At 45.2% G+C, this 23,305-nt stretch overlaps 12 protein-coding genes across 12 annotated transcripts; 4 read left to right on the top strand and 8 right to left on the bottom strand.

The window, feature by feature from the left end:
* Positions 1-1,962: 1,962 nt before the first annotated feature.
* On the bottom strand, positions 1,963-3,133 carry VTP01DRAFT_7111 (uncharacterized protein; the record flags this gene model as incomplete). The annotated part of the gene is made up of 2 exons (XM_069386088.1): positions 1,963-1,966; positions 2,025-3,133. 2 exons carry the CDS (start codon positions 3,131-3,133, stop codon positions 1,963-1,965), a joined length of 1,113 nt encoding a protein of 370 aa, XP_069234583.1.
* A 162-nt stretch (positions 3,134-3,295) lies between these two features.
* VTP01DRAFT_7112 (uncharacterized protein) lies at positions 3,296-3,691 on the top strand (the record flags this gene model as incomplete). The annotated part of the gene is made up of 1 exon (XM_069386089.1): positions 3,296-3,691. One exon carries the CDS (start codon positions 3,296-3,298, stop codon positions 3,689-3,691), a length of 396 nt encoding a protein of 131 aa, XP_069234584.1.
* Positions 3,692-5,006: 1,315 nt separating this feature from the next.
* Positions 5,007-5,612, bottom strand: VTP01DRAFT_7113 (uncharacterized protein; the record flags this gene model as incomplete). The annotated part of the gene is made up of 2 exons (XM_069386090.1): positions 5,007-5,243; positions 5,331-5,612. The coding sequence occupies 2 exons, from the start codon at positions 5,610-5,612 to the stop codon at positions 5,007-5,009; spliced, it is 519 nt and encodes a 172-aa protein (XP_069234585.1).
* A 1,999-nt stretch (positions 5,613-7,611) lies between these two features.
* On the top strand, positions 7,612-9,183 carry VTP01DRAFT_7114 (uncharacterized protein; the record flags this gene model as incomplete). Its single annotated transcript, XM_069386091.1, has 5 exons — positions 7,612-7,986; positions 8,052-8,423; positions 8,491-8,712; positions 8,777-8,892; positions 8,952-9,183. 5 exons carry the CDS (start codon positions 7,612-7,614, stop codon positions 9,181-9,183), a joined length of 1,317 nt encoding a protein of 438 aa, XP_069234586.1.
* Positions 9,184-9,406: 223 nt separating this feature from the next.
* VTP01DRAFT_7115 (uncharacterized protein) lies at positions 9,407-10,737 on the bottom strand (the record flags this gene model as incomplete). Its single annotated transcript, XM_069386092.1, has 2 exons — positions 9,407-9,745; positions 9,799-10,737. 2 exons carry the CDS (start codon positions 10,735-10,737, stop codon positions 9,407-9,409), a joined length of 1,278 nt encoding a protein of 425 aa, XP_069234587.1.
* A 220-nt stretch (positions 10,738-10,957) lies between these two features.
* VTP01DRAFT_7116 (uncharacterized protein) lies at positions 10,958-11,720 on the bottom strand (the record flags this gene model as incomplete). The annotated part of the gene is made up of 3 exons (XM_069386093.1): positions 10,958-11,355; positions 11,430-11,497; positions 11,560-11,720. The coding sequence occupies 3 exons, from the start codon at positions 11,718-11,720 to the stop codon at positions 10,958-10,960; spliced, it is 627 nt and encodes a 208-aa protein (XP_069234588.1).
* A 678-nt stretch (positions 11,721-12,398) lies between these two features.
* On the top strand, positions 12,399-12,880 carry VTP01DRAFT_7117 (uncharacterized protein; the record flags this gene model as incomplete). Its single annotated transcript, XM_069386094.1, has 2 exons — positions 12,399-12,493; positions 12,568-12,880. 2 exons carry the CDS (start codon positions 12,399-12,401, stop codon positions 12,878-12,880), a joined length of 408 nt encoding a protein of 135 aa, XP_069234589.1.
* Positions 12,881-13,022: 142 nt separating this feature from the next.
* Positions 13,023-13,754, bottom strand: VTP01DRAFT_7118 (uncharacterized protein; the record flags this gene model as incomplete). Its single annotated transcript, XM_069386095.1, has 1 exon — positions 13,023-13,754. One exon carries the CDS (start codon positions 13,752-13,754, stop codon positions 13,023-13,025), a length of 732 nt encoding a protein of 243 aa, XP_069234590.1.
* Positions 13,755-13,976: 222 nt separating this feature from the next.
* On the bottom strand, positions 13,977-16,182 carry VTP01DRAFT_7119 (uncharacterized protein; the record flags this gene model as incomplete). Its single annotated transcript, XM_069386096.1, has 6 exons — positions 13,977-14,575; positions 14,646-14,707; positions 14,782-15,071; positions 15,132-15,406; positions 15,481-15,855; positions 15,924-16,182. The coding sequence occupies 6 exons, from the start codon at positions 16,180-16,182 to the stop codon at positions 13,977-13,979; spliced, it is 1,860 nt and encodes a 619-aa protein (XP_069234591.1).
* An 829-nt stretch (positions 16,183-17,011) lies between these two features.
* Positions 17,012-18,232, bottom strand: VTP01DRAFT_7120 (uncharacterized protein; the record flags this gene model as incomplete). The annotated part of the gene is made up of 6 exons (XM_069386098.1): positions 17,012-17,155; positions 17,209-17,383; positions 17,446-17,604; positions 17,704-17,958; positions 18,017-18,090; positions 18,164-18,232. 6 exons carry the CDS (start codon positions 18,230-18,232, stop codon positions 17,012-17,014), a joined length of 876 nt encoding a protein of 291 aa, XP_069234592.1.
* A 1,643-nt stretch (positions 18,233-19,875) lies between these two features.
* Positions 19,876-20,400, top strand: VTP01DRAFT_7121 (uncharacterized protein; the record flags this gene model as incomplete). The annotated part of the gene is made up of 1 exon (XM_069386099.1): positions 19,876-20,400. The coding sequence occupies one exon, from the start codon at positions 19,876-19,878 to the stop codon at positions 20,398-20,400; it is 525 nt and encodes a 174-aa protein (XP_069234593.1).
* Positions 20,401-20,805: 405 nt separating this feature from the next.
* Positions 20,806-22,826, bottom strand: VTP01DRAFT_7122 (uncharacterized protein; the record flags this gene model as incomplete). Its single annotated transcript, XM_069386100.1, has 4 exons — positions 20,806-21,993; positions 22,077-22,175; positions 22,287-22,390; positions 22,460-22,826. The coding sequence occupies 4 exons, from the start codon at positions 22,824-22,826 to the stop codon at positions 20,806-20,808; spliced, it is 1,758 nt and encodes a 585-aa protein (XP_069234594.1).
* Positions 22,827-23,305: the final 479 nt, after the last annotated feature.

Below are 23,305 nucleotides of genomic sequence, written 5' to 3' on the forward strand. Positions count from 1 at the left end.
GTCTCTTTTTCTTCGTTCTGTTTGAACTTGTCATAATCTGCAACTGTCTTTTTTAACTTGTATGAATGTTTGCAGCTGTTTCTCGCGAGATATGGTGCTTTTGTTGGATTTATCAGCTCTCAGTAACACTGTCTGGCTGCATCATTTCCTGAGTGTCATAAGCTTTGCTGGAAAAGAAGATGATTCCCGGAAAAAGAGAGTCTGGTGGCGCCTGAAGCTTTATTTTTTCATGCAGATAAAGAGTGAAAAAACCGTCTTCCCCGGCATTTCCCGTCTTCTCTGCTTGGAATAAGAGCATGTTGTAATCATGTTCGGGCATATGTACCTTTGAAATGAAAACAATATAGGCATAGATGTATGAGCCATATCTGATCAGCACACAGAGGTGGCATGTTGGCTTGTGAAGGGCATACGACCGTCAAATAAGGTTAATGATACTTAGGAAGAATTGAGAAGTTACATTATTAAAGTGTACGTATTTCTTGATGGACATTTAGGAACAAAGTCGCTGACGGTGTCCCTAGTTTCCCTTTTGTTTTCATCCCGGAACACCAGATTTAATTAATGAATAGCTTGCGTCAGAGATATCATCGTTTGCTTTGACTAGTCGACTTGCATACGCGGCTTTCTTCTTGCCCTGGACACGATCAATGCAAAGGAAATAAGTTTTTCTTCATTCTAACGTACTTCTTTTATATCTATGTTCATAACTTACAATTGTTTACAAGCTCCAACATTGTACCAAAGGTAGCCACAAACAGTCATTCACTTATGGAGATATCTAAGCGGCTTCACTTTTAACAATACTTCATAAAGGCATCCTCATGAGACAATACCGCTGGCTGCTCTGATATATGAATATTCTATTACTATAGTCGAAAGACTAATACCGGTAACATTTGGTGTGATATCCCAGCATATACAGCTTTATCATAAATCGATACATACATGCATAAATACCCTGGACGTTGATGGCAAAAGGTTGTTGAAAAGTTGCGTTGATCGCTTTTTGTTGCACGCAAAACCGTTTTTTAAAAGGCTCCAAATGCATTTCTAAGCGCAAAGCTGGGGACGCTTCTTAATAAAGATGTATCCGGCGATGACCATTTTATCTCTATTCTTTTACAGTATTTCCTGACCAACGCAAAGTTCCCTCTGGCCAGGCGCAAAGTGGGCTGCTATTGGCGCAAAATCAGTAAGAGCACAGCGCAAAACAAGTCTCCATAAGCGCAAATTATTAGGAAAAATCCTGTAATTTCCAAGCGCTTCACGCTTCGTCTCGTTCGCTGCGTTTAGTTCGCTGAAGCTCATGGCTGATCCGCATCTGTAGAATAAACTCGCTTGGCCTTCATAAACCTCCATTCTCCGGCGGTTTTGCTTCGGCGGCTTCGCTACTGCAAGCACAGCATCGTCGAATTCTGGTTTATCCAGACCGGCCCTTGCATGGATCGATGTTTGGGAGAGTACTACACCTAAAATCTAGCTTCTTATTGCTTCGAAACAAAGCCGCAAACCGTCTTCTTATACTTAGTAGCAGATTCCTAGTAAGACTTCTCCCCTCAATTTTAAGTCTCGCTATTTTCAAGCAACTGTTAGTAGATGGCTGTCCTGACCCGCCACCTCGAACATCAACCGTCTCGCTCCTCTCCTTCGTCTTCTCTTCCGCTTCTCGCGATGCATGCTTTTTTTATTTTAACAACCCGATCGCACGGGTAAAAAGTATGTCTACTGGTTTGCTTCGCTGCGGTGCACACAAGCTGATACAGGAACACTAAGTGCGCCGTCTGGTCTCCTGTGAATTCAGGGATTACCCTGCGGGTGTAAGTATCAACTAATGATTACGCAGCAGTAGCGCAAGTTACTAACGTGATGCTCCTATAAAATTCCCTTGTTCCCAATCAGCTACCTTGCTACTTGCTCTTGATTTCTTCATATTCATTCCTGTACTGCATTCTTTGTAATTTAACTTTGATAATTTCTTTTAGATATAAAGATATAAAGATTGTCACCACCACAATCATTACATTTTTTCATCTCCTTCGTCATCCTCTGATGGTAATTCCTCCTCCTTGCCAACACCTGTTCTTCGAATGACTGCAAAGTAGAGAGGTCCCCAGCCTTCCGTTTTATCCGGCAATATAATCCATCCATACTTTGTTTTTTCTCCAATAGGCCATGATCTACGGATGACCTCGACAGGGACCTTGCTTTTCCTGAGTAGTTTGCTGACTACCTTGTCATTCTCGGCTGAACTGATGGAGCATGTTCCATACACAACAATGCCATCCACGCAAACGGAGTAAACGGCAGCTTTGAGTAGAGCCAGCTGCCTTTGAGCATTGTGGGCCGTGCGTTTCGGTGACCATTGCTCAAACTCCTTTTCATCGTGAAGCAAGTGTCGTTCAGACGAGCACGGTGCATCCAGCAGCACCTTATCGTACTGCTCTGGTTCCGAGTACCACTTTGTACCGTCCTTGCCGACCACCGTTACAATATCCTCTCTGATCTCCTTAGGTATATACTCATCCATGACTTGCCGCAGACGACGCCGTCGATCGGGCGAGATCTCGTTGGCTGTCAAATGACCACCTGCACTTGCGTCTAGGCGCTGCAGGATGGAGATGGATTTGCCACCAGGTGCGGCGCACAAGTCAAGTACTCGGTCGTGCGGTTGTATATCCAATGCCTCTGTTGCCAGCACAGAACCGGCATCCAATATATAGTAGTCCTTGACATTGTTTCTATCTTTGGATGGTGCAGGAAGTCGTGCGTGTGTTATTGATGCAAGGCAAGGGATATGCGTGAATTTTAGCCGCGTCAATGTTTCCTCTTGCTCTTCCTTTTTCAGTTTCTCAACAAGATCTTGTGAATGACTGTACTTGTTGATCATCATGCAGTGCCGTACGGGCTGCTTGAGCGCTTCCAGCAGTGTGCTCCATCGCTCTGCACCAAACTCTTGCTCGTAGAGACTATTGAACGCGTTGTAAACTGCTTGTTTTCGCTCTTGATCGCGCTGGTGTGCTTTCTCTTTCTTTTTCGAAATCTTGGATTTGTTGTTGCGACCACCCGATCGCTTCTTGTCCTTGACATTTGCTTGCGTCGAGATTGCTGCTACTGCTTCGTCGTCTGACATTTGGCAAAAAGTTTTTGGCTGTCAAGCACCACCATTAGCTATCAGAATATTATAGCACCGACGTTAACTTGACCCAAATTTTGTCCTCTCGAAAGGTTACGGTCAGGTACTAGCCTAGTTCTGCCGCAATCAAGTTGAAATTTTTGAGTGAGACTGAATCTCATGTCTTTACTCCGTCCACGGCGAAAGCATGGAAGAGGTTGGTTATCATCTGATAGCGCTCTTGAGATACCATTAAGCGTGATATTGGAAGCTGCGGCAGCGACTCTGCTACAACTGGTTTGTCGTACTATACCAGAAAGACATATTGGCCTTGACTTTGACGAATTTACTGTCCCGACGATACTTGTGGATTTGGATCCTCTCGAAGCAATATCCGCATGTCTTTGTTGTATTGTATTTATTGATGGTGCACAATTTGTCTGGCTCAAGTGCCTTGAGGGTTTGTTCGAGATTTTTAAGACTTCCACTACATGCATGACCTTTGACTCTGCTGTTTACGGGTTCCCAGTTACCGAAGAAGTGGATTACCGAGGTCTTCTTCTCTGGTTCTTTTGATAGAAAGACTTTTCTCGGAATTCCCTGGTTCTAACTTGCTTGACATTTGTTTCTTGTCCCTGGTCCAGTAGCGCTCGATGAACTTTTCGAAAGGTAACATTTTCGACTGACCCGGTTTTCAGTTCTATTGGCTTCGGGCAACGTTCAACATCAGTATCGATGTCGGCTATCAGCATCCTCTTGCATCGTATGCTCCTTGGAGATATCGTTGCGGTGGTGACACGGCCAGGATCAATACCCGTAATTCTGACGTTTCGTTGTCCTTGCAATTGCCCATAGAGGAGTTCTTTTACCGAACCTTCATCTTATAAATTGTTGGAGCAAGGTAGAGAAGCATCTTGGCCATTCAGTTGTCGGTTCAGGTGATATAGCTAGTTTTGTTTCAATGCAATGGTCTCCTCTTTTTCTTGGATCTCTAGATAGAGAAAGTCAGCTTTCCCGCGTGCTTCTCTCAATTGGCTATATAAGGCTCTGTTCCAGCCATGTGGTTTCTCTGCTGTTCTCGATTTGTTGCCGGCATCAGCTCTCTCCTTCTCCGCTATTGTCAGTTTACGTCGTAAACTGGCTACTGTAACTTTCTTCTTCTTCAGAACAGAGGTTAATTCTTCCGTCTCTTGTTCAATTCGGTGGCGTTCTTCATCCGTTAAAATTGATTTTGCTTGTGCAGCATCCTTTTCCCGCTTCTGCTTCTGTTTGCGGTTGACTCGTACAACCTTGTGACCGAAACTCGTATTCGATACTTGTCAATGTAGCACAATCGCCACATCGGCTGCAAGTTCTGTTCTTGAAGCAGTGTTTGTATCTCGTCGACGTCAAAGAAGTTCCAAGATACATCCTTGGGATATCATGTTGCTGTCTTGATGTCAGTGATCGGTTTTCCATCATATCGTAATATATGGGTCTACGACATGATGTTGTATAATCCTGCGGAGCCGAGGTGCTGGAAGAGGAGGACAACTTTGTTTGCAAGTGTGGCCACCGCGGCGCCATTGAATACATTTATTTGCGATAGTTCGTTCTTGTCATCTCGTCTGGGTACGGATGGTCATAGGAAATCGATCATGCGTGCCACCTTTTTTAGTTGGTCTTCCGTGGCTTCAGTCCCTAGATACAGTGCTTTCTTTACATCTTTCGCTGTATACCTGTATTTGGTCCTCTCTGCTGTAGAAGGAATCGAAAGATGTTGAGAAATGCACGTAGCAAAGGTGCTAACGGTTCCTTCGGGGTCTGGTTGCTCTGCTAAGAAACCGTCATTATCAGATTTTGCTTTTTGTCTGTCTCCCTTCTACATACTTACCACAATTGGTGTATCCTCTTACTCTTCAATATTGTCTTCATCTTCTTCTTCAGATAAATCGAAAATATTACTCTCATATGCATCCTCCGTTCGGACATTTGATCTGGTTTGCTCTTGCGGCTGGGATATAGCTGATTTCAGTTTTTCGACTAGTGATTTAATAACCCAATCATGCTGCCCTGAAAGCAGTGTGGAGTCCAACTGCTTCATCAAATTCTTGATTTTTTCCTTGCAAATCCTTTTTGCGACCAAAGGCTATCCATATTGGTTTTGTATTGTCGGAGAGCGTCTGCAATAGCAGGACAGTGCCTGAATGAAAGCACCTTGTTTGTCGCCATTTACGGCTTGCAGCAACAGTTGCCTTATTTGTTTGAATGTCTTTGATTCCTTCTTTTCATTGATGAAGCGACCAACGCATCCAGACATACTGTTTGATAGATGTTCAGCGCCGTAAACTTTGCGCTGGTGAAATTTCTGGAGATCTTCTTGGACTGGCGCCACTCGCGGCTTTGTCTCTGCTTCCTTGTCGAATTCGAAATTGGTTGCAAGGCCTCCAAAGTCGATGTCAACAGCTTTCGTCGTCGAATCCGGATATTCGGATATCTTAGATATTTCCACGGTCATGACTTTTGTTGTAAATGCTTCAATAAACCTCGACAGAGATTTCATGTGTTTTGGCAAATACATCGTAAGTGCGGTGCTAACCCATCGAATAATTGCAGCTTCTAAGCGTTTGCAATTGAAATCTTTTCGGGAAAGAAGGTAAGTACCGATGGTAGCCCAATCCTTCACGCCCAAGCAATTTTTGGAAATGATTGATTGCTTGAAGTATAACAAAGCACAAATACTTTAAACTCTAAGTCCAAAATGATACGAACGGCTCAGCCCAGAGTGCAGTGTCTTAATACAGATGCATCCATACTCTCATCGCTTTTTATTGCTCGAAGTCATTCTTATTTATTACTTGATCGCAGAAGCACGAACCTAAATCGCGCATCCAAACGCAAACAACTTCTCGGGAATCCTTATAATTGACGTCAAGGATGCAAGAGCAAGGACTTGATCTGATATCGATTCATATAATAGAAATTTGTCACCTATGGAATAGGAAAAGATCCTTTGTGTCCAATCTTTCCTAATCAATTCACAGCGAACGGATAAATTGTTTGGAGTCCTCACAAACCCGAGAGCCTCACCGAGTTATTTCTTTCAGACTCTTAAGTTGAAGAATGGGTGAATAATAATATAAATAAACATGCCCTGTAGTCATTTTATTTGCACATGTCTCTGGAGCGTATCATGCTCTTGAAATGCTTCTGGATAGTTTACTACATTGATACAGCGTCGACGCTCAACACGAAAGCAAAAGCATACATATCAATGAAAGCTGACGTTTACGGGCTGAAAACTCGCTGTATTTTGCATCATTTCCATGTTATCTGCGATTATTTCCTTCATTATCCATATCTACCTTTCCCACCACCCATATTCCCCCTTTTAGATTGACACCCACTGTGACTGGGGGCGCAAATAGCCGAGTCCGAAAATTTCACAGCAGTAGCCGGCGGATTGGTGTTCTTGAGAAGAAGAAATTGCTGCTCCTAACTATTCCTACCGACCCAAGATTATTCCAAGGAGGAATGCATTATATGCCAGCTCCGTCAATTATGGTTTATACTGTATCATCTTAAAGTCTAAGAAAAGATTGGGTTTTTTCTTTTCACTTTATGAACGTAAAAGTTCCGTCAAAGAATTATGACGAACCGAAAATCGTATATTCTCGGTCTTGACATTCAGTTTCTGCGATGTAAACCATGCTGCAATGTTTCTTCATGAATATGGTTATATCGGCCGACTATAGATGATCAATTAACGGAACACATGCAGCACCAAGGCTACTCAAAAAACTTTCAACAAGTAAATGATGTTTGCCGATAGTTTGTACAACTACATAGAGGATCTAAGCAGCGGGCGGCCGAAAGTCAGATGATGTAATACTATCCTTTGGGTTATTCTTACCTGAGTGATATCTTGTCGCCCGCATCTTTCGTTATCTTGGAATTTCCGGAACGGTTTGAGTTGTTGACAAGGTAACATGCGGGGCAGATGCTACGTAGATTCACCGATCCGAAGAGCGACATTTCAACGTGAACAGTCAGGTCTCAGGCGACAGAAAGGAGATGGAATCAAATAAAGTTAACACCGGTCTGTTTTCTTCCCGCAATATTCACCATGACGTCTGCGAGTATCAAATTCAAAATCAGTCTCAATTGTAGTCGAGCTCCTGAAATAAATATCCCGGCAACATAGATGACTGCACAGGAGACGTAAACCGAGCTGTAGGCGGCGCTGTATATGTAAGGAAGTCCAATTACGTTATCCTTCCTCCCAACAAGTCCGCCACGTTGGGTTTTGACCTGGGGAGGCCCTGGGGCCCTCAAAGGGTTCTTTAGGTAATTCGATGAGATCCAATCAGGCAAAGTGCCGGACCCTGGACTGGGCTTACCTAATCTATTTTTCACAGATTCCGCCCGCTTTTTATGGGTCCCATTTTTTCTTTGCAACGCTTCCTTTTTTTCTTCTTAGCTTTCTTCCTCCCTCTCACATAACCTAATCTGTCAAAATGTGCACAAGCAATAATACTTGCTGCTCCGGAAAGATATACAAAATTATCAATGCAAGACTGCTGATAGACCACAAGATTGTCGAGGGGTCCTACCTCTGGTTCCAGAATGGCAAAATTATCCATCCTCAGACACTGTTCTTTGACCACCTGCGGGATGCTGACGAAATTATTGACGCAAAGGGGTCATTGGTTGTTCCAGGTTTCATTGATACACAGATTAATGGTGCTTACGGCATCGACTTCGCCGACTATGAAGGCCCGGTTGAAAAGATCCAAAAGGATATCGACACTGTAGCCAAGGGTCTTTTGCGCTACGGCTGCACAGCATTCTGCCCCACTGTTGTCAGCTCCAGTCCTGCTGTCTACGAAAAGGTGCTTTCGTTGGGATGCCAGAAGTCAACAAACAAAATTCTCATGTTCTACCATTATTGTTTCAGGTCCTCCCACTTTTGAATGCACGCAAGGGTTCCGCTGCGGGCGGAGCGGAGATACTCGGTGCTCACGTCGAAGGACCCTTCTTATCCATGGAAAAACGTGGTGCTCACGACCCAAAGGTTATGCGCTCCGCAAAGAACGGCATCAAGGATTTCGATGAAGCCTACGGATCTGAACTGCGTAAAGGAAACAAGGCCGTCAGCATTATGACTGTTGCTCCCGAGGTCGAAGGCGTTGCAGACGCTATCCCAGACATTGTAGCTCGTGGTATCACCGTAGCACTCGGTCACTCGGCCAGCAAGATTGCTGAGGCGGAAAAGGCTGTCCAAAAGGGCGCAACAAGCATTACACACTTGTTCAACGCTATGCAAGCTGTAAGTATCGAAACAATGCTGCATAGGTCAAAGTGATTACATAATGACTGTGCTGTCATCATCATAGTTTCACCATCGTGATCCTGGATTAATCGGTGTTCTCGGAGCAGCTGACCTGCCCATTCCAGAACAAAGCCGTAGACACCCAGCTGCATCTTCCACATCCCCTTGCCGAACTAAACCTGATCCTCGTCCCTTCTATGGCCTCATATGCGATGGTGTACATGTACATCCAAACTCTGTCCGCATTGCTTACTACTCTCACCCCACCGGAGCTGTTCTCGTCACCGTAAGTTTACTGCCTATTATCCTGCTTTGTGCAAGGCATCATCGTGCTCATGGAACTTTATTAGGATGCATTGTCCGCCATGGGGTTGCCAGCTGGCACATACACTTTAGGTGGCCGCGAAGTCGTTGTCGATCACAACGGTGCATGCTACGTCAAGGGCACAAACACTTTGGCTGGAAGGTATGAATCACGAGATAAACTAGCACAAGGAAACATGACTCTAATTTTTTGTGACCTAGTACGCTCACGATGGACGCATGTGTTCGGAATTTCCAAAAGTTCACAAACTGCACACTGGTGGAGGCTATTGAGGCTGCAACGTTGCATCCGGCTCAGCTGCTTGGCATCTCTGACAGAAAGGGCACTTTGAACGTTGGCGCCGACGCCGACTTGGTTTTCCTTGACGATAGCTCGGGCGAAATCCAGGTCCAACGTGTATTTGTTGCCGGCGAAGAAGTCAAATTCGACTAGACGTTACGTATGTAGAAGAAAATTGTATTATCTTATACCTTTTTCCTTGCTCTATCTTTGCAGTTCTCACTCTCCCTCTCTCTTCCACCTCCAAAATCTTTACACATTTTGTCTTTATATACTTGTTTTGCAATTTATTTGTTGCTTTTCCATTTGTGCACTACAGTGAAATCACATCATTGGTACTTCCAAAGAATGTGTCCCACCGCTCTGCCAAAGATTGCTAGTTTGTCTCCTCCGCCCTGGCCCACGGTTGCATCACTGTTGTGGGTACCCTAGGAGGCGGATGTTCCTGCATCGTCAGCTTGGTGACACGCAGGTTCAGCAGACCGGTAGTCGCAGTGGCAAAAGAGTTCAGGGTCTCAGCAGCGACGCTCCTGCCGCCGCTCCTGCTGCGACCGCTGTCTCTTTTCTTCCTGTCTCTCCTCCTCCTATTCCTCTTCTGTACTGTTGCTATATCAGCATCCTTACATCCTATTCCCTTTTTTGGAATATTTGTGTTGTCTTTGTATGCTTGAACGGGCTCAATCCGACCTTGACCCTGTCGACCGAGTCCTCGACCCTAGAACGTCTTAAAATGAAAATCTGTGTCATTTACACTCTGACATCAGTTACCATTACATAGCCCATTTTGGCGAGCATCTTGGAAGCAAATCCCGTCGAGTGCTTGCTCCATGGCGCTAGTTCTTCCATGTTGGGAATTTGTTGCGGTGCGTTTGCGTGTTGCAGCAGCTCTTGGTACTGCTGATGAAACGGTACAGTTATTTTACCATTATCGTTGATGTAATCAACATGCTTATTATCGATAATTGTTGCGCTTGGATGCGGAGGTTCCCGATGCTGCTGCTGAAGGGGTGCAGCTATTTGACCAGCATTGTTATCGTTGCTGTAACCAACTAGCTCATTGTCGACGACTGTTATGCAAGGTATGATATTATCAATGCCTACATGAAACGTCTGACCGCCATCTTGTTGAGTACAAACGACCGTGCACGTCGTCGTTGCTTCTTGTCGTTCGATAATTTTGGTCAAGCGTCCACGCGCCCACACCTGGTTCGGCTGTTGCACCCACACATACGGGTACGCTTGCACGTTTTCGGTATCCAGGGCTTGGTATGGCAGAAGGAGGGTATTGATCGGTACAGTGTACCCATGCGACTGATTGTACCGGCAGGGGTCGGTGCACTTGGTAGGATCTGACTGGAACACGGAGCAAGGCACGCTCTCTCGAGTAATGGGTGTAGCTAGCATCACGCGCGCTTGGTTTTTATCGTAATCGTTCCCTATCACACTTGCAGCTAGCAAGTAGTAATCGCATTCTTGATCAAGAAACAGGACGGCACAGTTGCTGCCGATCGTCGGCAGTTCTGTGGTGGTTGTAGGCCTTAACTGACAAGTTAATTCAAACAAACTAGACTGATTGTCGCGTAACTCGTCCTTTAGCTGTTCAAGCTGTACTAGCATCGGCGGCAAGCTTGGATCAGCAGGTTCCAGGGAGATGAGATTTTGTACACGCTGTATCAGTTCTTGTACCTCTTGAGTTGTTGTCACCATGAAGAAAAGAGCAGTGTCGCTGCCGCTGAACGCGAATCATGCTGAATTCCCATAGAGCCGGAAAATCATTGTCACACAATCAAAGAGTGAAGGATATTACAAGACGACCTTAGAAAAAGTAAAAAAATAACGCAAACAGAAAGGTCAAATGTAGTAATAGATAATGATTATAGTAAACAAAAAGTACAGCATTGTAGAGAAGAAAAGTGAAGGCTAATAACTAGTACTTGAATGTTTCTGCAGCGCTTTTACCGCGTCGAGTAACTGCGAGGAAAGTGTAAATAATAGTGGCGAGACCTGAAGCGATAACGGCACCAAGCAAGAGCCAGCATGCGATGCCGAACGATCCACTGACGCCGCCGCCGTAGCTGTTGGCTGCATCTTTGAGTTTGCCGGCGCATACAGTGACAATGACGAAAATGATAAACGTCGCTCCCGTAGCCATCAGCGAAATTCCAGCGACGATAAAATCAGGTAGCTTTTTGAAATGCGTGAAAAGAGTAACTTGCATTGCGAGTGCCATGGCCAAAAATGCAATCCAGTACAGAATGAGGATGGCGAGCCAGATGGTGTCGGGAACATTGACGCTTAGATGAATTGTTAGACCTTCCGCTTCGGCTAACGAAGGGCATAGATATAAGTGTATATACGTAGATCATCATCATCATCTTTGTTTAGGTCCAACAACTTACGCCATTTGAACGGGGCAGTAGGTACGCTGCATTCTTTGTATCCTGCGTTGCCGCCGTAACAACTTCCCCTGAATACCACGTATATATGTAAATGACAGCCCGAAGTGCATCAATGTTTGGATGTTTTTACCATAGTCCCATGTTGACAAAGTTGCCAAAGTATTCGACTTGGGCGAAATACACCGCGCGAAGCACTGGTAAATTGCCAGCTCCGCTGACAAGCACGAATATCTCAAACAAGAGCGCGATGATAGTGAGCACGACACCTAGGATTTCGGGCTTGCTAACCATGTTTCTTTTTTATATAAAGGAATGTAAATAAAAAGAGGTATAATGAAGTAAGGAGGAAGAAAAGAAAGAGAGAGTGGAAGCAAGGCTTTGGGTATCTCTGCAAAAATCATCTTCTGTACCCACGGACTGACCGCTCAATGTTGCACGAGGCATTCGCGGTGGTCTGTAACACATCTTTAAAATTAGTGATCTCAACAAAAGCACCACCAGCAGCAGACAACCTTTTCCAAATGATGTGTGCTAAAGACTTTTTGTGAGAATCAACAAAGGAACCCGAATTCTTGGTACAGCGCATTCTATTGCTTCTTCTTTTTCCATCTTCTTTTTTGTATCTGCATGTATGAAATATGGTGTTTTCTTCCCCGCAGTCCGTTGGATGATACTCAGATAGCATGTAGCTCCTGAAGATCGCCTTTAAAGTTTAGACCCATTTCTGAGGACTAATAAACCGCATCGCGTTAGATTCTCGATTCAGCAAGCGATACAACTGTTTCCAGAAAATATTAAGTCGGCCCCAATATTGAGAACAGATCTCGCATTGCTTCAAGATGAATTTCCCAAACACCGCTCTTGGATGCAGCAGAAACGAGAGCCCAGATATTGGACCGAGATGAAGAGGACGAGTACAACCAATTGCGAGACATCAATCTCCTGAGCGAGTCTGAGTCTGACGATATCATGCACGACAAACAAAACGCCCAAGACATCCTGACTCAAGGCCAGTTACGATATGCCGAATCCTTCATCCAGCCAGAGAGTCTTTCCAATGTCGAGTATGACCAGTTGCCGGCCCACCCTGGATACGCAGCAGAGTGATTTCCTCGGCAATGTTATCGACCGGCTTCAGACAAACGACAACACCTTTCCATTACTTTGTCACTAGCCGGGCTGGCAGCGGCAAAAGCGCTTATCATGGCATTAGTCCAGACCTTTATTCGTCTGCTATGCGACTGTGGGCCAAAGCGAGATCGCGAGGAGCCATCGACGACTCTTATACGTGCTCCAATCGGATGGCAGCATTCAACGTAGGCGAGCAAACTCTCCATGGAATAATGACACCAGAGGATGCCGGACTTGGAAAGCCGCGTATTCCAAGCCCTACCGTCCGAAGCTGCAAGCATGGAGCCTATCTATCTGTAGTATGCAAATCAGGACGTTGACGCTTGAAATACGGCTGTCCTCGAATAGATGGATACCGGGCCAGCCATTTGCACAACCTTCGAAGTCTTTATTGACAGGGTTCTGATCAGAACCTTCAGAGGGTTGAAGAACAGGTAGATTATGGCAGAGAGAGAAATTCCACTACTGGTTTTGTTCGTCGAACACCTGGATGGCCTTGATGGCCGTCGATTTGGCGCTGGCGGGATTGGCACCTGTCACGACGCGGCCGTCGATAACCGAGAAGTCGTCGAAAGGTTGGGCAGGCGACACGTACTTGGCACCAACGTTGGCCGCACCTTCCTCGATCGTCAGCACCTTGTCTCCCTTGATCTTGTCGAGGAGACCCATCTGTTCCTCACCGAGGGTCGTGAAGCCGGTCACGGTCTTGCCACGGATCACGGACTGGCCTGTGGTCTTGTCGACGATGCCAGGTAGGATGGCTGGACCGTGGCACACGGCTGATACGACGCCACCACGCGCGTAAATGTTCTCAGCGATGCTCTGCAGGCCCCGTGCTTTGGGGTAGTCGTAGATACTGGCATGGCCTGCTGAGGCAAAGAACAAGCCATAGTCTTCCGCGTTGACAACCGACGCTTTCTTCAATTCCTTGTTCAGCTTGACGTTGAACGGATGGTTCGGGTTGTTGTAGATCGCTTGGTCGTTCGCATCCAAGAACTGCGACGTCACCGAGTGTTCGTCTACACCGTAAGTTCCGGTCTCTGTCGCGAGATCGACTTCGAACCCGGCCTTCACAAGTTCTTCGAAAGGATGAAGTGCCTCAGTGTAGAACAATCCGGTCTTCGTTCCGTCCTGGTAAAAAACTTCGTTGTAACTGGTCACTGCAATCAAGGCTTTGCGTGGAAGAGCAGGCATGACAATAATCTAAGTTTTCAAAAAAACACGGTTTCAAAAGAGAAGAACTGTCACCCTCCTCATATGCATTTCGTGACCCATGCATGAAAAGCTTTTTTTTTGGCTGAAACACTCTTTTTAGGAAACTATACTCTGCAGCGGTGACAAATCTGCAAAATTTCAATGACCTAATAACCGAATTCGCGACAGATGGCACTAACGACGGTGGTGATCCAAATTCATTTAATGCGATGAGGTATCAGAGGAGCTATCTTCATCGTAGAAGGAATGGCCTATGCCTCCAAAGGTAAAGAGTGAATGGTCGTCACCAAGCCAGTTGTGCAAAAGATTGGGTGCTTCGGCAAACAACCCTTGTGCATCCGCTGACGGTGAGCTTGATGAGGACGGTGGTGTGGTAGTGTTGATATCTTTGGAAGTTCGAGAGTATTTTGTTGGATCAAAATCTTGTAACGCAGAAGGACCATTTTCGTTGACAAATGCCGTAATATCGTCTGAAAGTCGGTCACGCATAGCTCGCAGCTGCGCTCCTGCACTAGGGTCCGTGACAGCGATCAACAGCGGTTTCAAAGATTTGTAGATATCCATTCCTGTTTCCACAGATCGAACGCCAATGTAATGGATGAATGGCTGCGCAATATAGCCGGCGAGAGATATCAAAGTGCATGCTTTCAAGTCATAGCTGGTATTCTTGTAGAGGTATCCAAATAGCAAGCAAGTGTAGAATCCATAGATGGCTGGTCCAAATACCATTGCTACCAAAACTTTCCATGTAGCCAACACATCGCGAGCTGCAATCTTTACGCTAGATCCGGCAAGTGCCTCTACATAATCCAAGAATGGCACTTCAATAAATGGATTTTTTTCTGCAGACATATCCGATCTATTTTTTACCTGCTTGTTTGCGTCTGCTGATGATCAATGCCAATACGATAATGGGTGAATTCAAAAGGATGCTATTCAAAAAGAAGGCGGTGTAAGCATACCGGCAGATGTATAAAGCATCACAAAAGTCTAACAACAAACTTACGCAGGGAATCCAATCATAGCAAAACAAATCAATCGTAACAGACGAGAGATGAGTAAGCGGGTTGCAGAGAAAAGATTGGCATCGGTGCGTGCTACTTGGTGATCGCGCAATCCAAAGTATTTCAAGGTATCGTTGTAAGCTTGTACTTTTCGCTCGAGCTCTTTAAGTCGCGGATCATTTTCAAAATATTTGTATCCAAGCAAAAATCTTCGGTTCAATTCCACAACTTGGTCCAAGGACAGCTTATTGCTTGCTACAGGCTTGTATAGTCGTCGCGCTGCAGCAATGACCTAGCATGAAGATGTATTAGTGTGTCAATGAAAATCCATAAATCCATCAAAGTACCGTACCATGAGGGTTTCATAATTGGGTGCGTTGACAGTAACGCTCCTTAGACCGTTCTGCCCATCTTTAAGAAGCTCTGCAATGGCCTCCCTCTTTGCGGCGCCGCCTTGCTTGTACTTTTCTACTAGCGAGCGGTCAATGCTGATAGGTGTTCCATACGATACGACGGCGCGTGATCGGAATCGATGAGGATGGAAGTAGTTTAGACCGACTGGTACAATCTTGACGTTCAAGTTTTCGTGTTCTGCCATTGCACCTAGAGCCATGATAGCAAAGCCGGCTAGAAAGAAAAAGCAGGTCAGCGACACTGCATGTGATAGTTCATACGATTGAACGTGTAGGATCAATGCAAACCTTTAAGCGGCAACATTTCTGATCTGTCGTGGCTACCGCCTTCAGGAAATATCACAATGCAGCCGTTTTCCGCCAAGCGTGTGTGCACTCTATCATACAAAGAGTGCTGATCTACGTGCGGGATAACTTTGAAGGCCGCATCGGAAGACAGCGCAGCTGCTTCTTCGTCGTTCAAAGGATCCTTTACTTCGAGCTCAGTATCTGATATGACGTTGACAACTTGGAGCTTTAATGTCTTTGTAACGCTCAGCAAGTCGCGCGGTCTGATCTGCTGCGTGAACTGCGTATCTGTGCCGATGATGCGTGCGCTACCTGCAGTACCGCGCACTGTGCCTTTGCCCTTTGTTGCCAGATCCTGCGGACGGATAACTGGGACTATTTCGTTGGGTAGGTAAAACGTTAACGAATATGATATGTAATCCAGCTCGGTTCCTTCTACGTACTTGCTTTCAAGAGACGCGCGCCTGCTCCGATAATCTTGCGCTTGAATGAAGATTCGGCCATGAGCGGTGCGAATCGTCGAGGGTTTGAAATGAGCACCAATCCAGGATCAATGAACTGGTTCGCATGAGGTGCAACGATGAATATGCATGGGTCGGTTTCTGGAACTTGGTGCGAGCCGGTGGTGCGAATCTCGCGAAAGAAGACGGAGGTAATGACTCGAAAAGCGCCCGTAACGGCGCTATATGCTAGCTGGTCCATTTACTGTATTTGGCGGGAACAGGATTGTCCGTCAATGCACACACTCCCCTCTTTATATACTCGAGTCAGTTAAAAATCACATGCTCATATGATATACAGTTGTGTACAACATAAGCGGGCGGGCATATTCCGCTCTTCCTTCTTCTTTTAACCTTTTCCTTTTTTTCACTCTTAATGCATATATGAGCAAGCAGCGATGTGCAGTAAACTTTCAAGCATGCTTTATTGGAGCAGGGAAAATCAGCAATGTTGTAACATTTGAAATCTCAAAAGTCTTTTTCTAGTTTGCATGCAGGGCTGAGCACAGACGTCCAGGATTAAGCATCGGTCAAGGAAAATCAGGAGTACAATGCTGCACATTTTCCAAATTGAGCAAAACCACCACCTATGGATCAGCAGGTTGACCTGGAAGCTAAATGCTGTTGAGACCTAGTCAGCGAAATTGATGCAGAAAAACCAAATATTCACGAAGCCCTCTATAGATGCTGTTCGTCGGAGATAATTTAGTGTCTACGGTCAGAGTCTCGATCAATGTTTCGTTACAAGTTCTGATTTAGGTGGCCTCGTAAACCTTTTACATCGAAGCCGTATGCGCACTCGTGAGGTTTTGTCATTACAGAAGCCTAAAGCCTTAAAAATACATATGGTGACAAAGACGCACCGAGAAGGTATAAACGTGAAGAAGGAACGCAAGATGGAGCAGTATCTATTTGAAAATATTCAGATTCGCAAACAGCCTCCTTCATCTTATCGTTAGGAAACCGATGTAAACAAGTACGCGGGGGATCTTCTGGCAAAACAACACCTGATAGTTTTCACAAAACAGTTCTTACTCTGTAGTATTGTCTGTCCATTTGTAGTCCGCTGCGTAACGTCCTCCAGCGATTTCAGCCTCTTGTACTACTTTGCGCATCTCTGCAACCTCTTCTGGTGTCAACGAGACTTGAGCTGCTCCAAGGTTATCATCCAAGTACTTCACGCGCTTGGTACCAGGAATGACAAAGAAGCACCCAAGCAAGCACAAACTGACTTGGAGTGGACACCCTTCTTGTTAGCAAGCTGATGGATCATTTCAATGAGTTCGAGGTTCTTGTGGAAGTTCTCAGGTGAGAAGCGGGGCAATGTGCGTCGTAAATCTCCTTGATCAAAATCTTCAAAAGATTTGATGGCACCGGTCAAAAATTCTCGTCCAAGTGGGCAGCTTAATATTATGATGAGAACATTGAGTATCTTTGACAGGGAATTTAATATCTTTCCACTTACCAGCAAACAATGGCAACTCCGAGTTCGCGAGCCGCTTGGAGCAAGCCATTTTGTTCGACAGCGAGTATTCCATTTGAACTGCATTGATCGGATGCACTTTGCAAGCACGGCGCATTGGCAACAGCATTAAGATTGGCCAATGTATCGGACTTTGCCTTCCTTGACGAGTTCAGCCATTGCCCCAACAGTGTCTTATTATCATTGTGGTATTGTATGAAAAACCAATGTAGAATTGGGATGGATGATATACCAACTCACGTGTTTGGATCGACTCGGTGCAAGTAATACAAGTCAATGACATCCACACCTAAGCGCTCAAGACTAGCTTCACACGCTTTGCGAACATATTCTGGTTTGCCACAAGGATCGCTGCTGGTAGAACCATCGGGTTCGCGTCTAATACCGAATTTGGCGGACAGGAAGACCTTGTTACGATGGTCCTTGAGCAACTTGGAGACAAGTTTCTCATTCTCGCCTGCACCATAGATGTCTGCAGTGTCCCAAAATGTACATCTACGAGATATTTAGAGCCGTGTTATGTCAACACCATTGTCTATGGTGTATCTGATACCCTTTCTCAAGAGCGCGTTCCAATACTCGTAAGCTTTCCTTCTCCTCTGCGGGCCCATAGCTTTGGCTCATACCCTATACATTCAATAGGAAGGGAATTGATTATTAGCGATTATCTGTCAAGGAACATGGTAGAAAATTACCTTACCATGCATCCGAGACCCAACGGCTGTACATATGGACCATTTTTACCAAATTGTCGCTGTTCAAGCACCATATTTATTCCTTTTGATATATGCGAAGAGAGCGAAGAATGTTCATGCAAAGGGACTTTTGCTTTCGTATTTCTTGTATAAACATATCCGACGGCTGACGCGTACGTTTTCCTTTTTGGCTATTTCAGGTTAGGATCAGCCCTAAAAACGGTAGTAGAAAAGATATAGCCAACAGTTTTTTTATGGATACTGGCGACATTGTTCGGTTTAAATACATGTACTGTTGTACAGCTTGTAATTACATGTGTCCTCCTTGAAGCGACCTGTCTGAAATTATCAATTCTCATCTACATATTTTGTTTCACATCCTGTAGTTCTGCTATGTCGATGATTACCAGTCCGGAATACAGGTGGTATGAAAAGTGCTAATTCAAATTTCGATCGTACAGCGGATGAGCATTGATTGCCGATGCAAAGACTCACAGGAAATGAACAACTAGATTCTAGTTTTTAGTCTCGGTTTTGAATAGCTCATCAAGAGGTATACTGAGGAAAACTATATCTTACATAAGACAGAAGCTTAATGAAGAGATCATTTTTTCTACGTGGCTTCATTGCCTTCGAAAACATCCATATATGTATGCCAACATCCAAGTGATATATGCTCTCGATCACCCATTGGCAATTGTTTCTACCGCCTATCCGCCAGCTATTCGCAAGTCTGGCTTCCTTTGGCCATGACCTTGCAGCATTGTAACACGCGATCCATGTGGGCCGCAAAGGGTATCATGTAACAAGTAGAAGAAAGGCGACGATGCATGATATCTCCAAGGCAACCACATACTCTTGACTATTTCATTAGGGCACCAGCTGCGGGTTGATAAAACTGCCGCAGCTCTCGCACTCATGCCGACATCTTCTGGCAATGGTTTCGCATGATGATTTACTACGGACAAGGTGACATTTTGCACCGTACACTGTGGAGCTGTTGATGTTTCCGCGGATATTCGCTTCAATACACGTGCCAGCACGTTATCTCTCGCTCAAAGAGCTATGGAAAAAGGGGGTTGCATATATTTGATAACGGCGTTGCTGCTGTTTCTGCTGCTGCGGTGAAATCGCGTTGTTTCTTTATCTTTTTGGGGCATATCGAGCTAGTGCGCGCCTCAATCGTGGCTGCCGGAACGAACACTACGTATCAACTTGTTTTTCTCCGAGAGTGTACTCTTTGATTGATGATGTTATTAGAACAAGGACTGGCGACAGGAATGACGCGAGATTTCAGGATAAGCACAACAACAACAAAGTAGTATTAGTGGGAATCAGAACATGGATAGATTATTATTATTATTATTATCATTGATTGAAATGATAACAACAATAACAACGATTGTGAGCTTATAAAGTCCTGCGCCGCAGTTGCGTCGAAAATCGATCTACTCGCAGCAGTGCATTAGCAAGGATGATGATGTGCGGGGTCATCGTCCCTATCCCGAGGATCATGGCGAGCATTTAAAATATAAAAATGCCCTCTCTTGTTTAAACTTTTTTCTCCTTCTTCCTCTCTACCACCCCTCCCTTCTTCTTCTTCCTTTTCCTCTTTTACCCATCAATTACAAACTATCTTTTTTCCTCTCTTTTCACCACCACTGCAAGACCTCTATAGCAGATAACAAAGAAAAAAGGAAGGATATAATACCTTGACATGGTGACCACGGAAGAACTGCGGACCATCACCTTTACAAAGCTCAACTACTACCATCAGTCAAACAGCCCCATACCCATGCGACACTTTGTTTTAATCAGCAATTTGCTAAAGGCGAGTGCACAGCTACAGGATGAACCCACGCACACAGATCTCCTTGTGGGTGAGCAGCTTGAGCAGCAATGGCTCGATACATGCCTTGACAACCTTGCTGAGCAGGAGGATTATCCAATGCAGGACCAACAGCAAGACGACGACGATTATTACTGCTACGACGACGAGGACGATGATGATATAAGCGAGGATTCGGAGGAACCGACGCTCGAAAGTCTGTTTGACGTGGTGGTAGAACAACAGCCGCAACAACAACATGACTGCGAAAGGTCGACCGCGGGCTCCACCGATGCCACAACGGCAACAACAACGGCCACCACTGCTGCTGCTACCGCCGAATATCCGTGGTGGTCGATCGATAACCCACCGCCCTTACTGTGCATGTTGTTCTCGTATCGCGAACACGATTAACGAAATGTGATATCCCCTCTCATCAACGCGCTGCATCGTATCCACCAGCCCTGTACCATACATTTTCGCCTTGCTGCATATCCTCATCTCCTCTCTGTATAACACTTTCTGTTTCTCTTTTTTCCTTGTTTACATATACATGCACTCTGTTTATAAAAAGGTAACGACACAAAAAAATTGCAAATGTATACACACCGCTACACGCCGTATACGTTGGTGCTTGATTCCTGAATGTCAAGAATGGTGGGAATGGGCAAGTCTGTATATGTGCGTGCGTGTGAAATGGATGGTGCGAGTGACGAACGACGTCAGATTTTGAAATGACGGTGAGCTTTTTGGGAGTGAGGGGGTGGAAAGCCTAGAACTTAAAGCTGGAACGCGACCTGTCTTTTTCTCTAGCGTTTACTACATGGCGGCGGTGGCGGTGCTGTCGTCTTGTTGGCCGCCGCGCTGCGGAGACCGATCATGCTGGGTAGTACAATGCGAAGATGCAGGAAGTTGTGCTATCTTGTTGAAATATTGAGTAAGCCGAAAAGCAAGCGACATGCTGGCCACCAGGAACAATGTCAAGAGGGTCATTGTTATCGAGCGGACATGTCGGCATGGAGATGAGCTCATGCTATGTTCACGCTGCTGCTGCTGGCGTACGATGGAACTTAGATGACGTAGTATGTGAACGCCTTCAAGTGCTCGCTTGTGCTTTTGATCGTCAGAAAGGCCTGTAAGGGGTGGAGGATTTGTTTCAAATATGAGCCAGTAATACAAAGATGATGATAATCTTTCTTTCTCTTTCACGCACATACCTTGACAAGATACGATGAACGCGCTCTGCACTTGCACCTTGTCCTGTTCAGCAGGCAGACCCTTGATACAAGTGATGATATGGTATGTGCAGGACTGGTGCCGCTGGGACGACGATTTGGCCGCTGTTTTCACACACACATGGCGTTGCCCCACCGACCGTTTCTCGAAAAGACGGAACCGGATCGATCGGCCCGAGCTTGGCCTGCGCAGGCGCAATGCTCCTCGGCGGGAATGTGCTCGCCAGTCTCCAAGCTTGATGCTTGACACTGGAAATAGGACCACAAGTAGAATGCAATGTGAAGCAGCGTCAATGTTTGCCTTATAATATCGATAGGGATTTACATTATAGTCATCAAACAAGAACTTGCCTGTAAATCGGTCAGTCAGTGCTTTCATCCGCATATCTTTCTCAAAAACAAGTTGATAGATATCCGTGATAGAAGTGTCGTTGAAAACCTCATTAATGCCAATATAAACTTGGTCTTTAGTGCTCTTGTTGTTGATGATGGCAGCAAAGCAGTCAGAACACAGTGTAGAGTCTTCGCCCTTATCTTCCTGAATGCTATGCTCGTGTTGGCCGAAATTTGCAATCGTAGAAGCGAGGGATTTCGTAGAAGCTGATCGGCTTGTTCGTATAGACCATACGGCATCGTCGTCATGATCGTCGTTGTTGCATCTTCTTCTATTTGGGTTGCCGTTTTGGCTCTGACGCTGCTGTTGTTTTTGTTGCCACAAATTGGTTAAAAGCTTGTACGCATGGTCGCGGGTAATGAACGACGCAAATATGTACTATCAAACATCCGAACAAAAAATGTCAACAAGCAAATTCGTTGTCATCATGCACAACAAGCGATGTAGTACAAGAAGCTTACCTTGTCACCATCGACGGTACAAATTTGGATGCCGTTCGGTATGACTTTAGCTGTCATGCACTTTTCAACAGCACTGATATCACTGAATGGTATAGCCAACTATAAATTATGGGATCAAGTTACCGTTAGAAGAGCGCGCTACATGTTTTTTTTTTTCAAAACTCTCTCTACTTATTATTGCCAGCTTTACTAGAAATTCTTAATACTTACTCTTGTAAGCCAGCCAAAAATATTGGCTTTGAAGCATACGTGATGCTCAGTCACGTACATGTGTCCTTGCGCAAGGATCTCTTTTTTCAAAGCACACTTGTACACTACACAACAGCGACGACTAGGTGAGTCTAGTTTTTTGAGAGTTGCCGTCCGTGTCTTTGCATGCATACCATCCAGCAGTGTTCCTTGCTGCGCAATTTCCTGGAAAAATGCATTGAATTCTGCAACACGTTTTTTCGGATGAGGATGTTGTTGTCCGTTGGTACGTGGCAGTGTAAGCCCGCTATCCTGTTCGTTGGAGTCTGTTTGAGGTCGTGGTGATGGCGACAACGCTGTAATAGACAAAGAGGATGTTGGCGACGAAGAAGAAGATGAGGAGGAGCAAGAAACATGGTTCAATAAGTGTGGATTCAATGTATCATCGTTTTCGGTAGCAATAATAGCAGTAGGCTTACGCCGCTGTTTTCGTTTTCGTCGTCGTTGAAAGCACTTCTGCTGCTGCTGCTTCTTTTCCTTGGTACTACCGTGGAAGAACATTTTGAAAAGCGGAGACGACAGGATGAACAACCCCGGCGTCATTAAAGGAAAACATGTAACAACAGTGGATAGCTTCTAGTAGGAATCAACAAAGGATCGTCCTGTGGCCTTGACAATAAAAAATCAAAAGTGAATGGAGAAGAGAGAGAGAAAAAGAAAAGATAGGAAGCTTATCCTTGTCAGCAGCAGCGATGATGACGACGGAGCGTGCGCCGATTATAGAGCCGAAGAGGACAGATGATGCTGTATAGCATATCGGAAAAACCTCGTCGGGGTTGCTATGCTCACTTCCTCTCTTTCGCTTGAATAATGAACCTGTTTAATTTTGCGGCGATAGGCGTGACCTTTATTGCTCTTATTCAAAGAACAATAATACGATTATCCGTCCCGTCTTTTTTATATGTAGTAGCTTATGTTCAAACAAAAGGAGAAGGTTTTTTTCTTTCTTGGAAATAAAAATTTTTGTTATTAAAAGGCAA

The sequence above is a fragment of the Rhizomucor pusillus genome, assembly GCF_041956525.1.
Source record: "Rhizomucor pusillus strain CBS 183.67 unplaced genomic scaffold VTP01scaffold_30, whole genome shotgun sequence".
In the NCBI taxonomy this organism is placed as follows: Eukaryota; Fungi; Mucoromycota; class Mucoromycetes; order Mucorales; family Lichtheimiaceae; genus Rhizomucor; species Rhizomucor pusillus.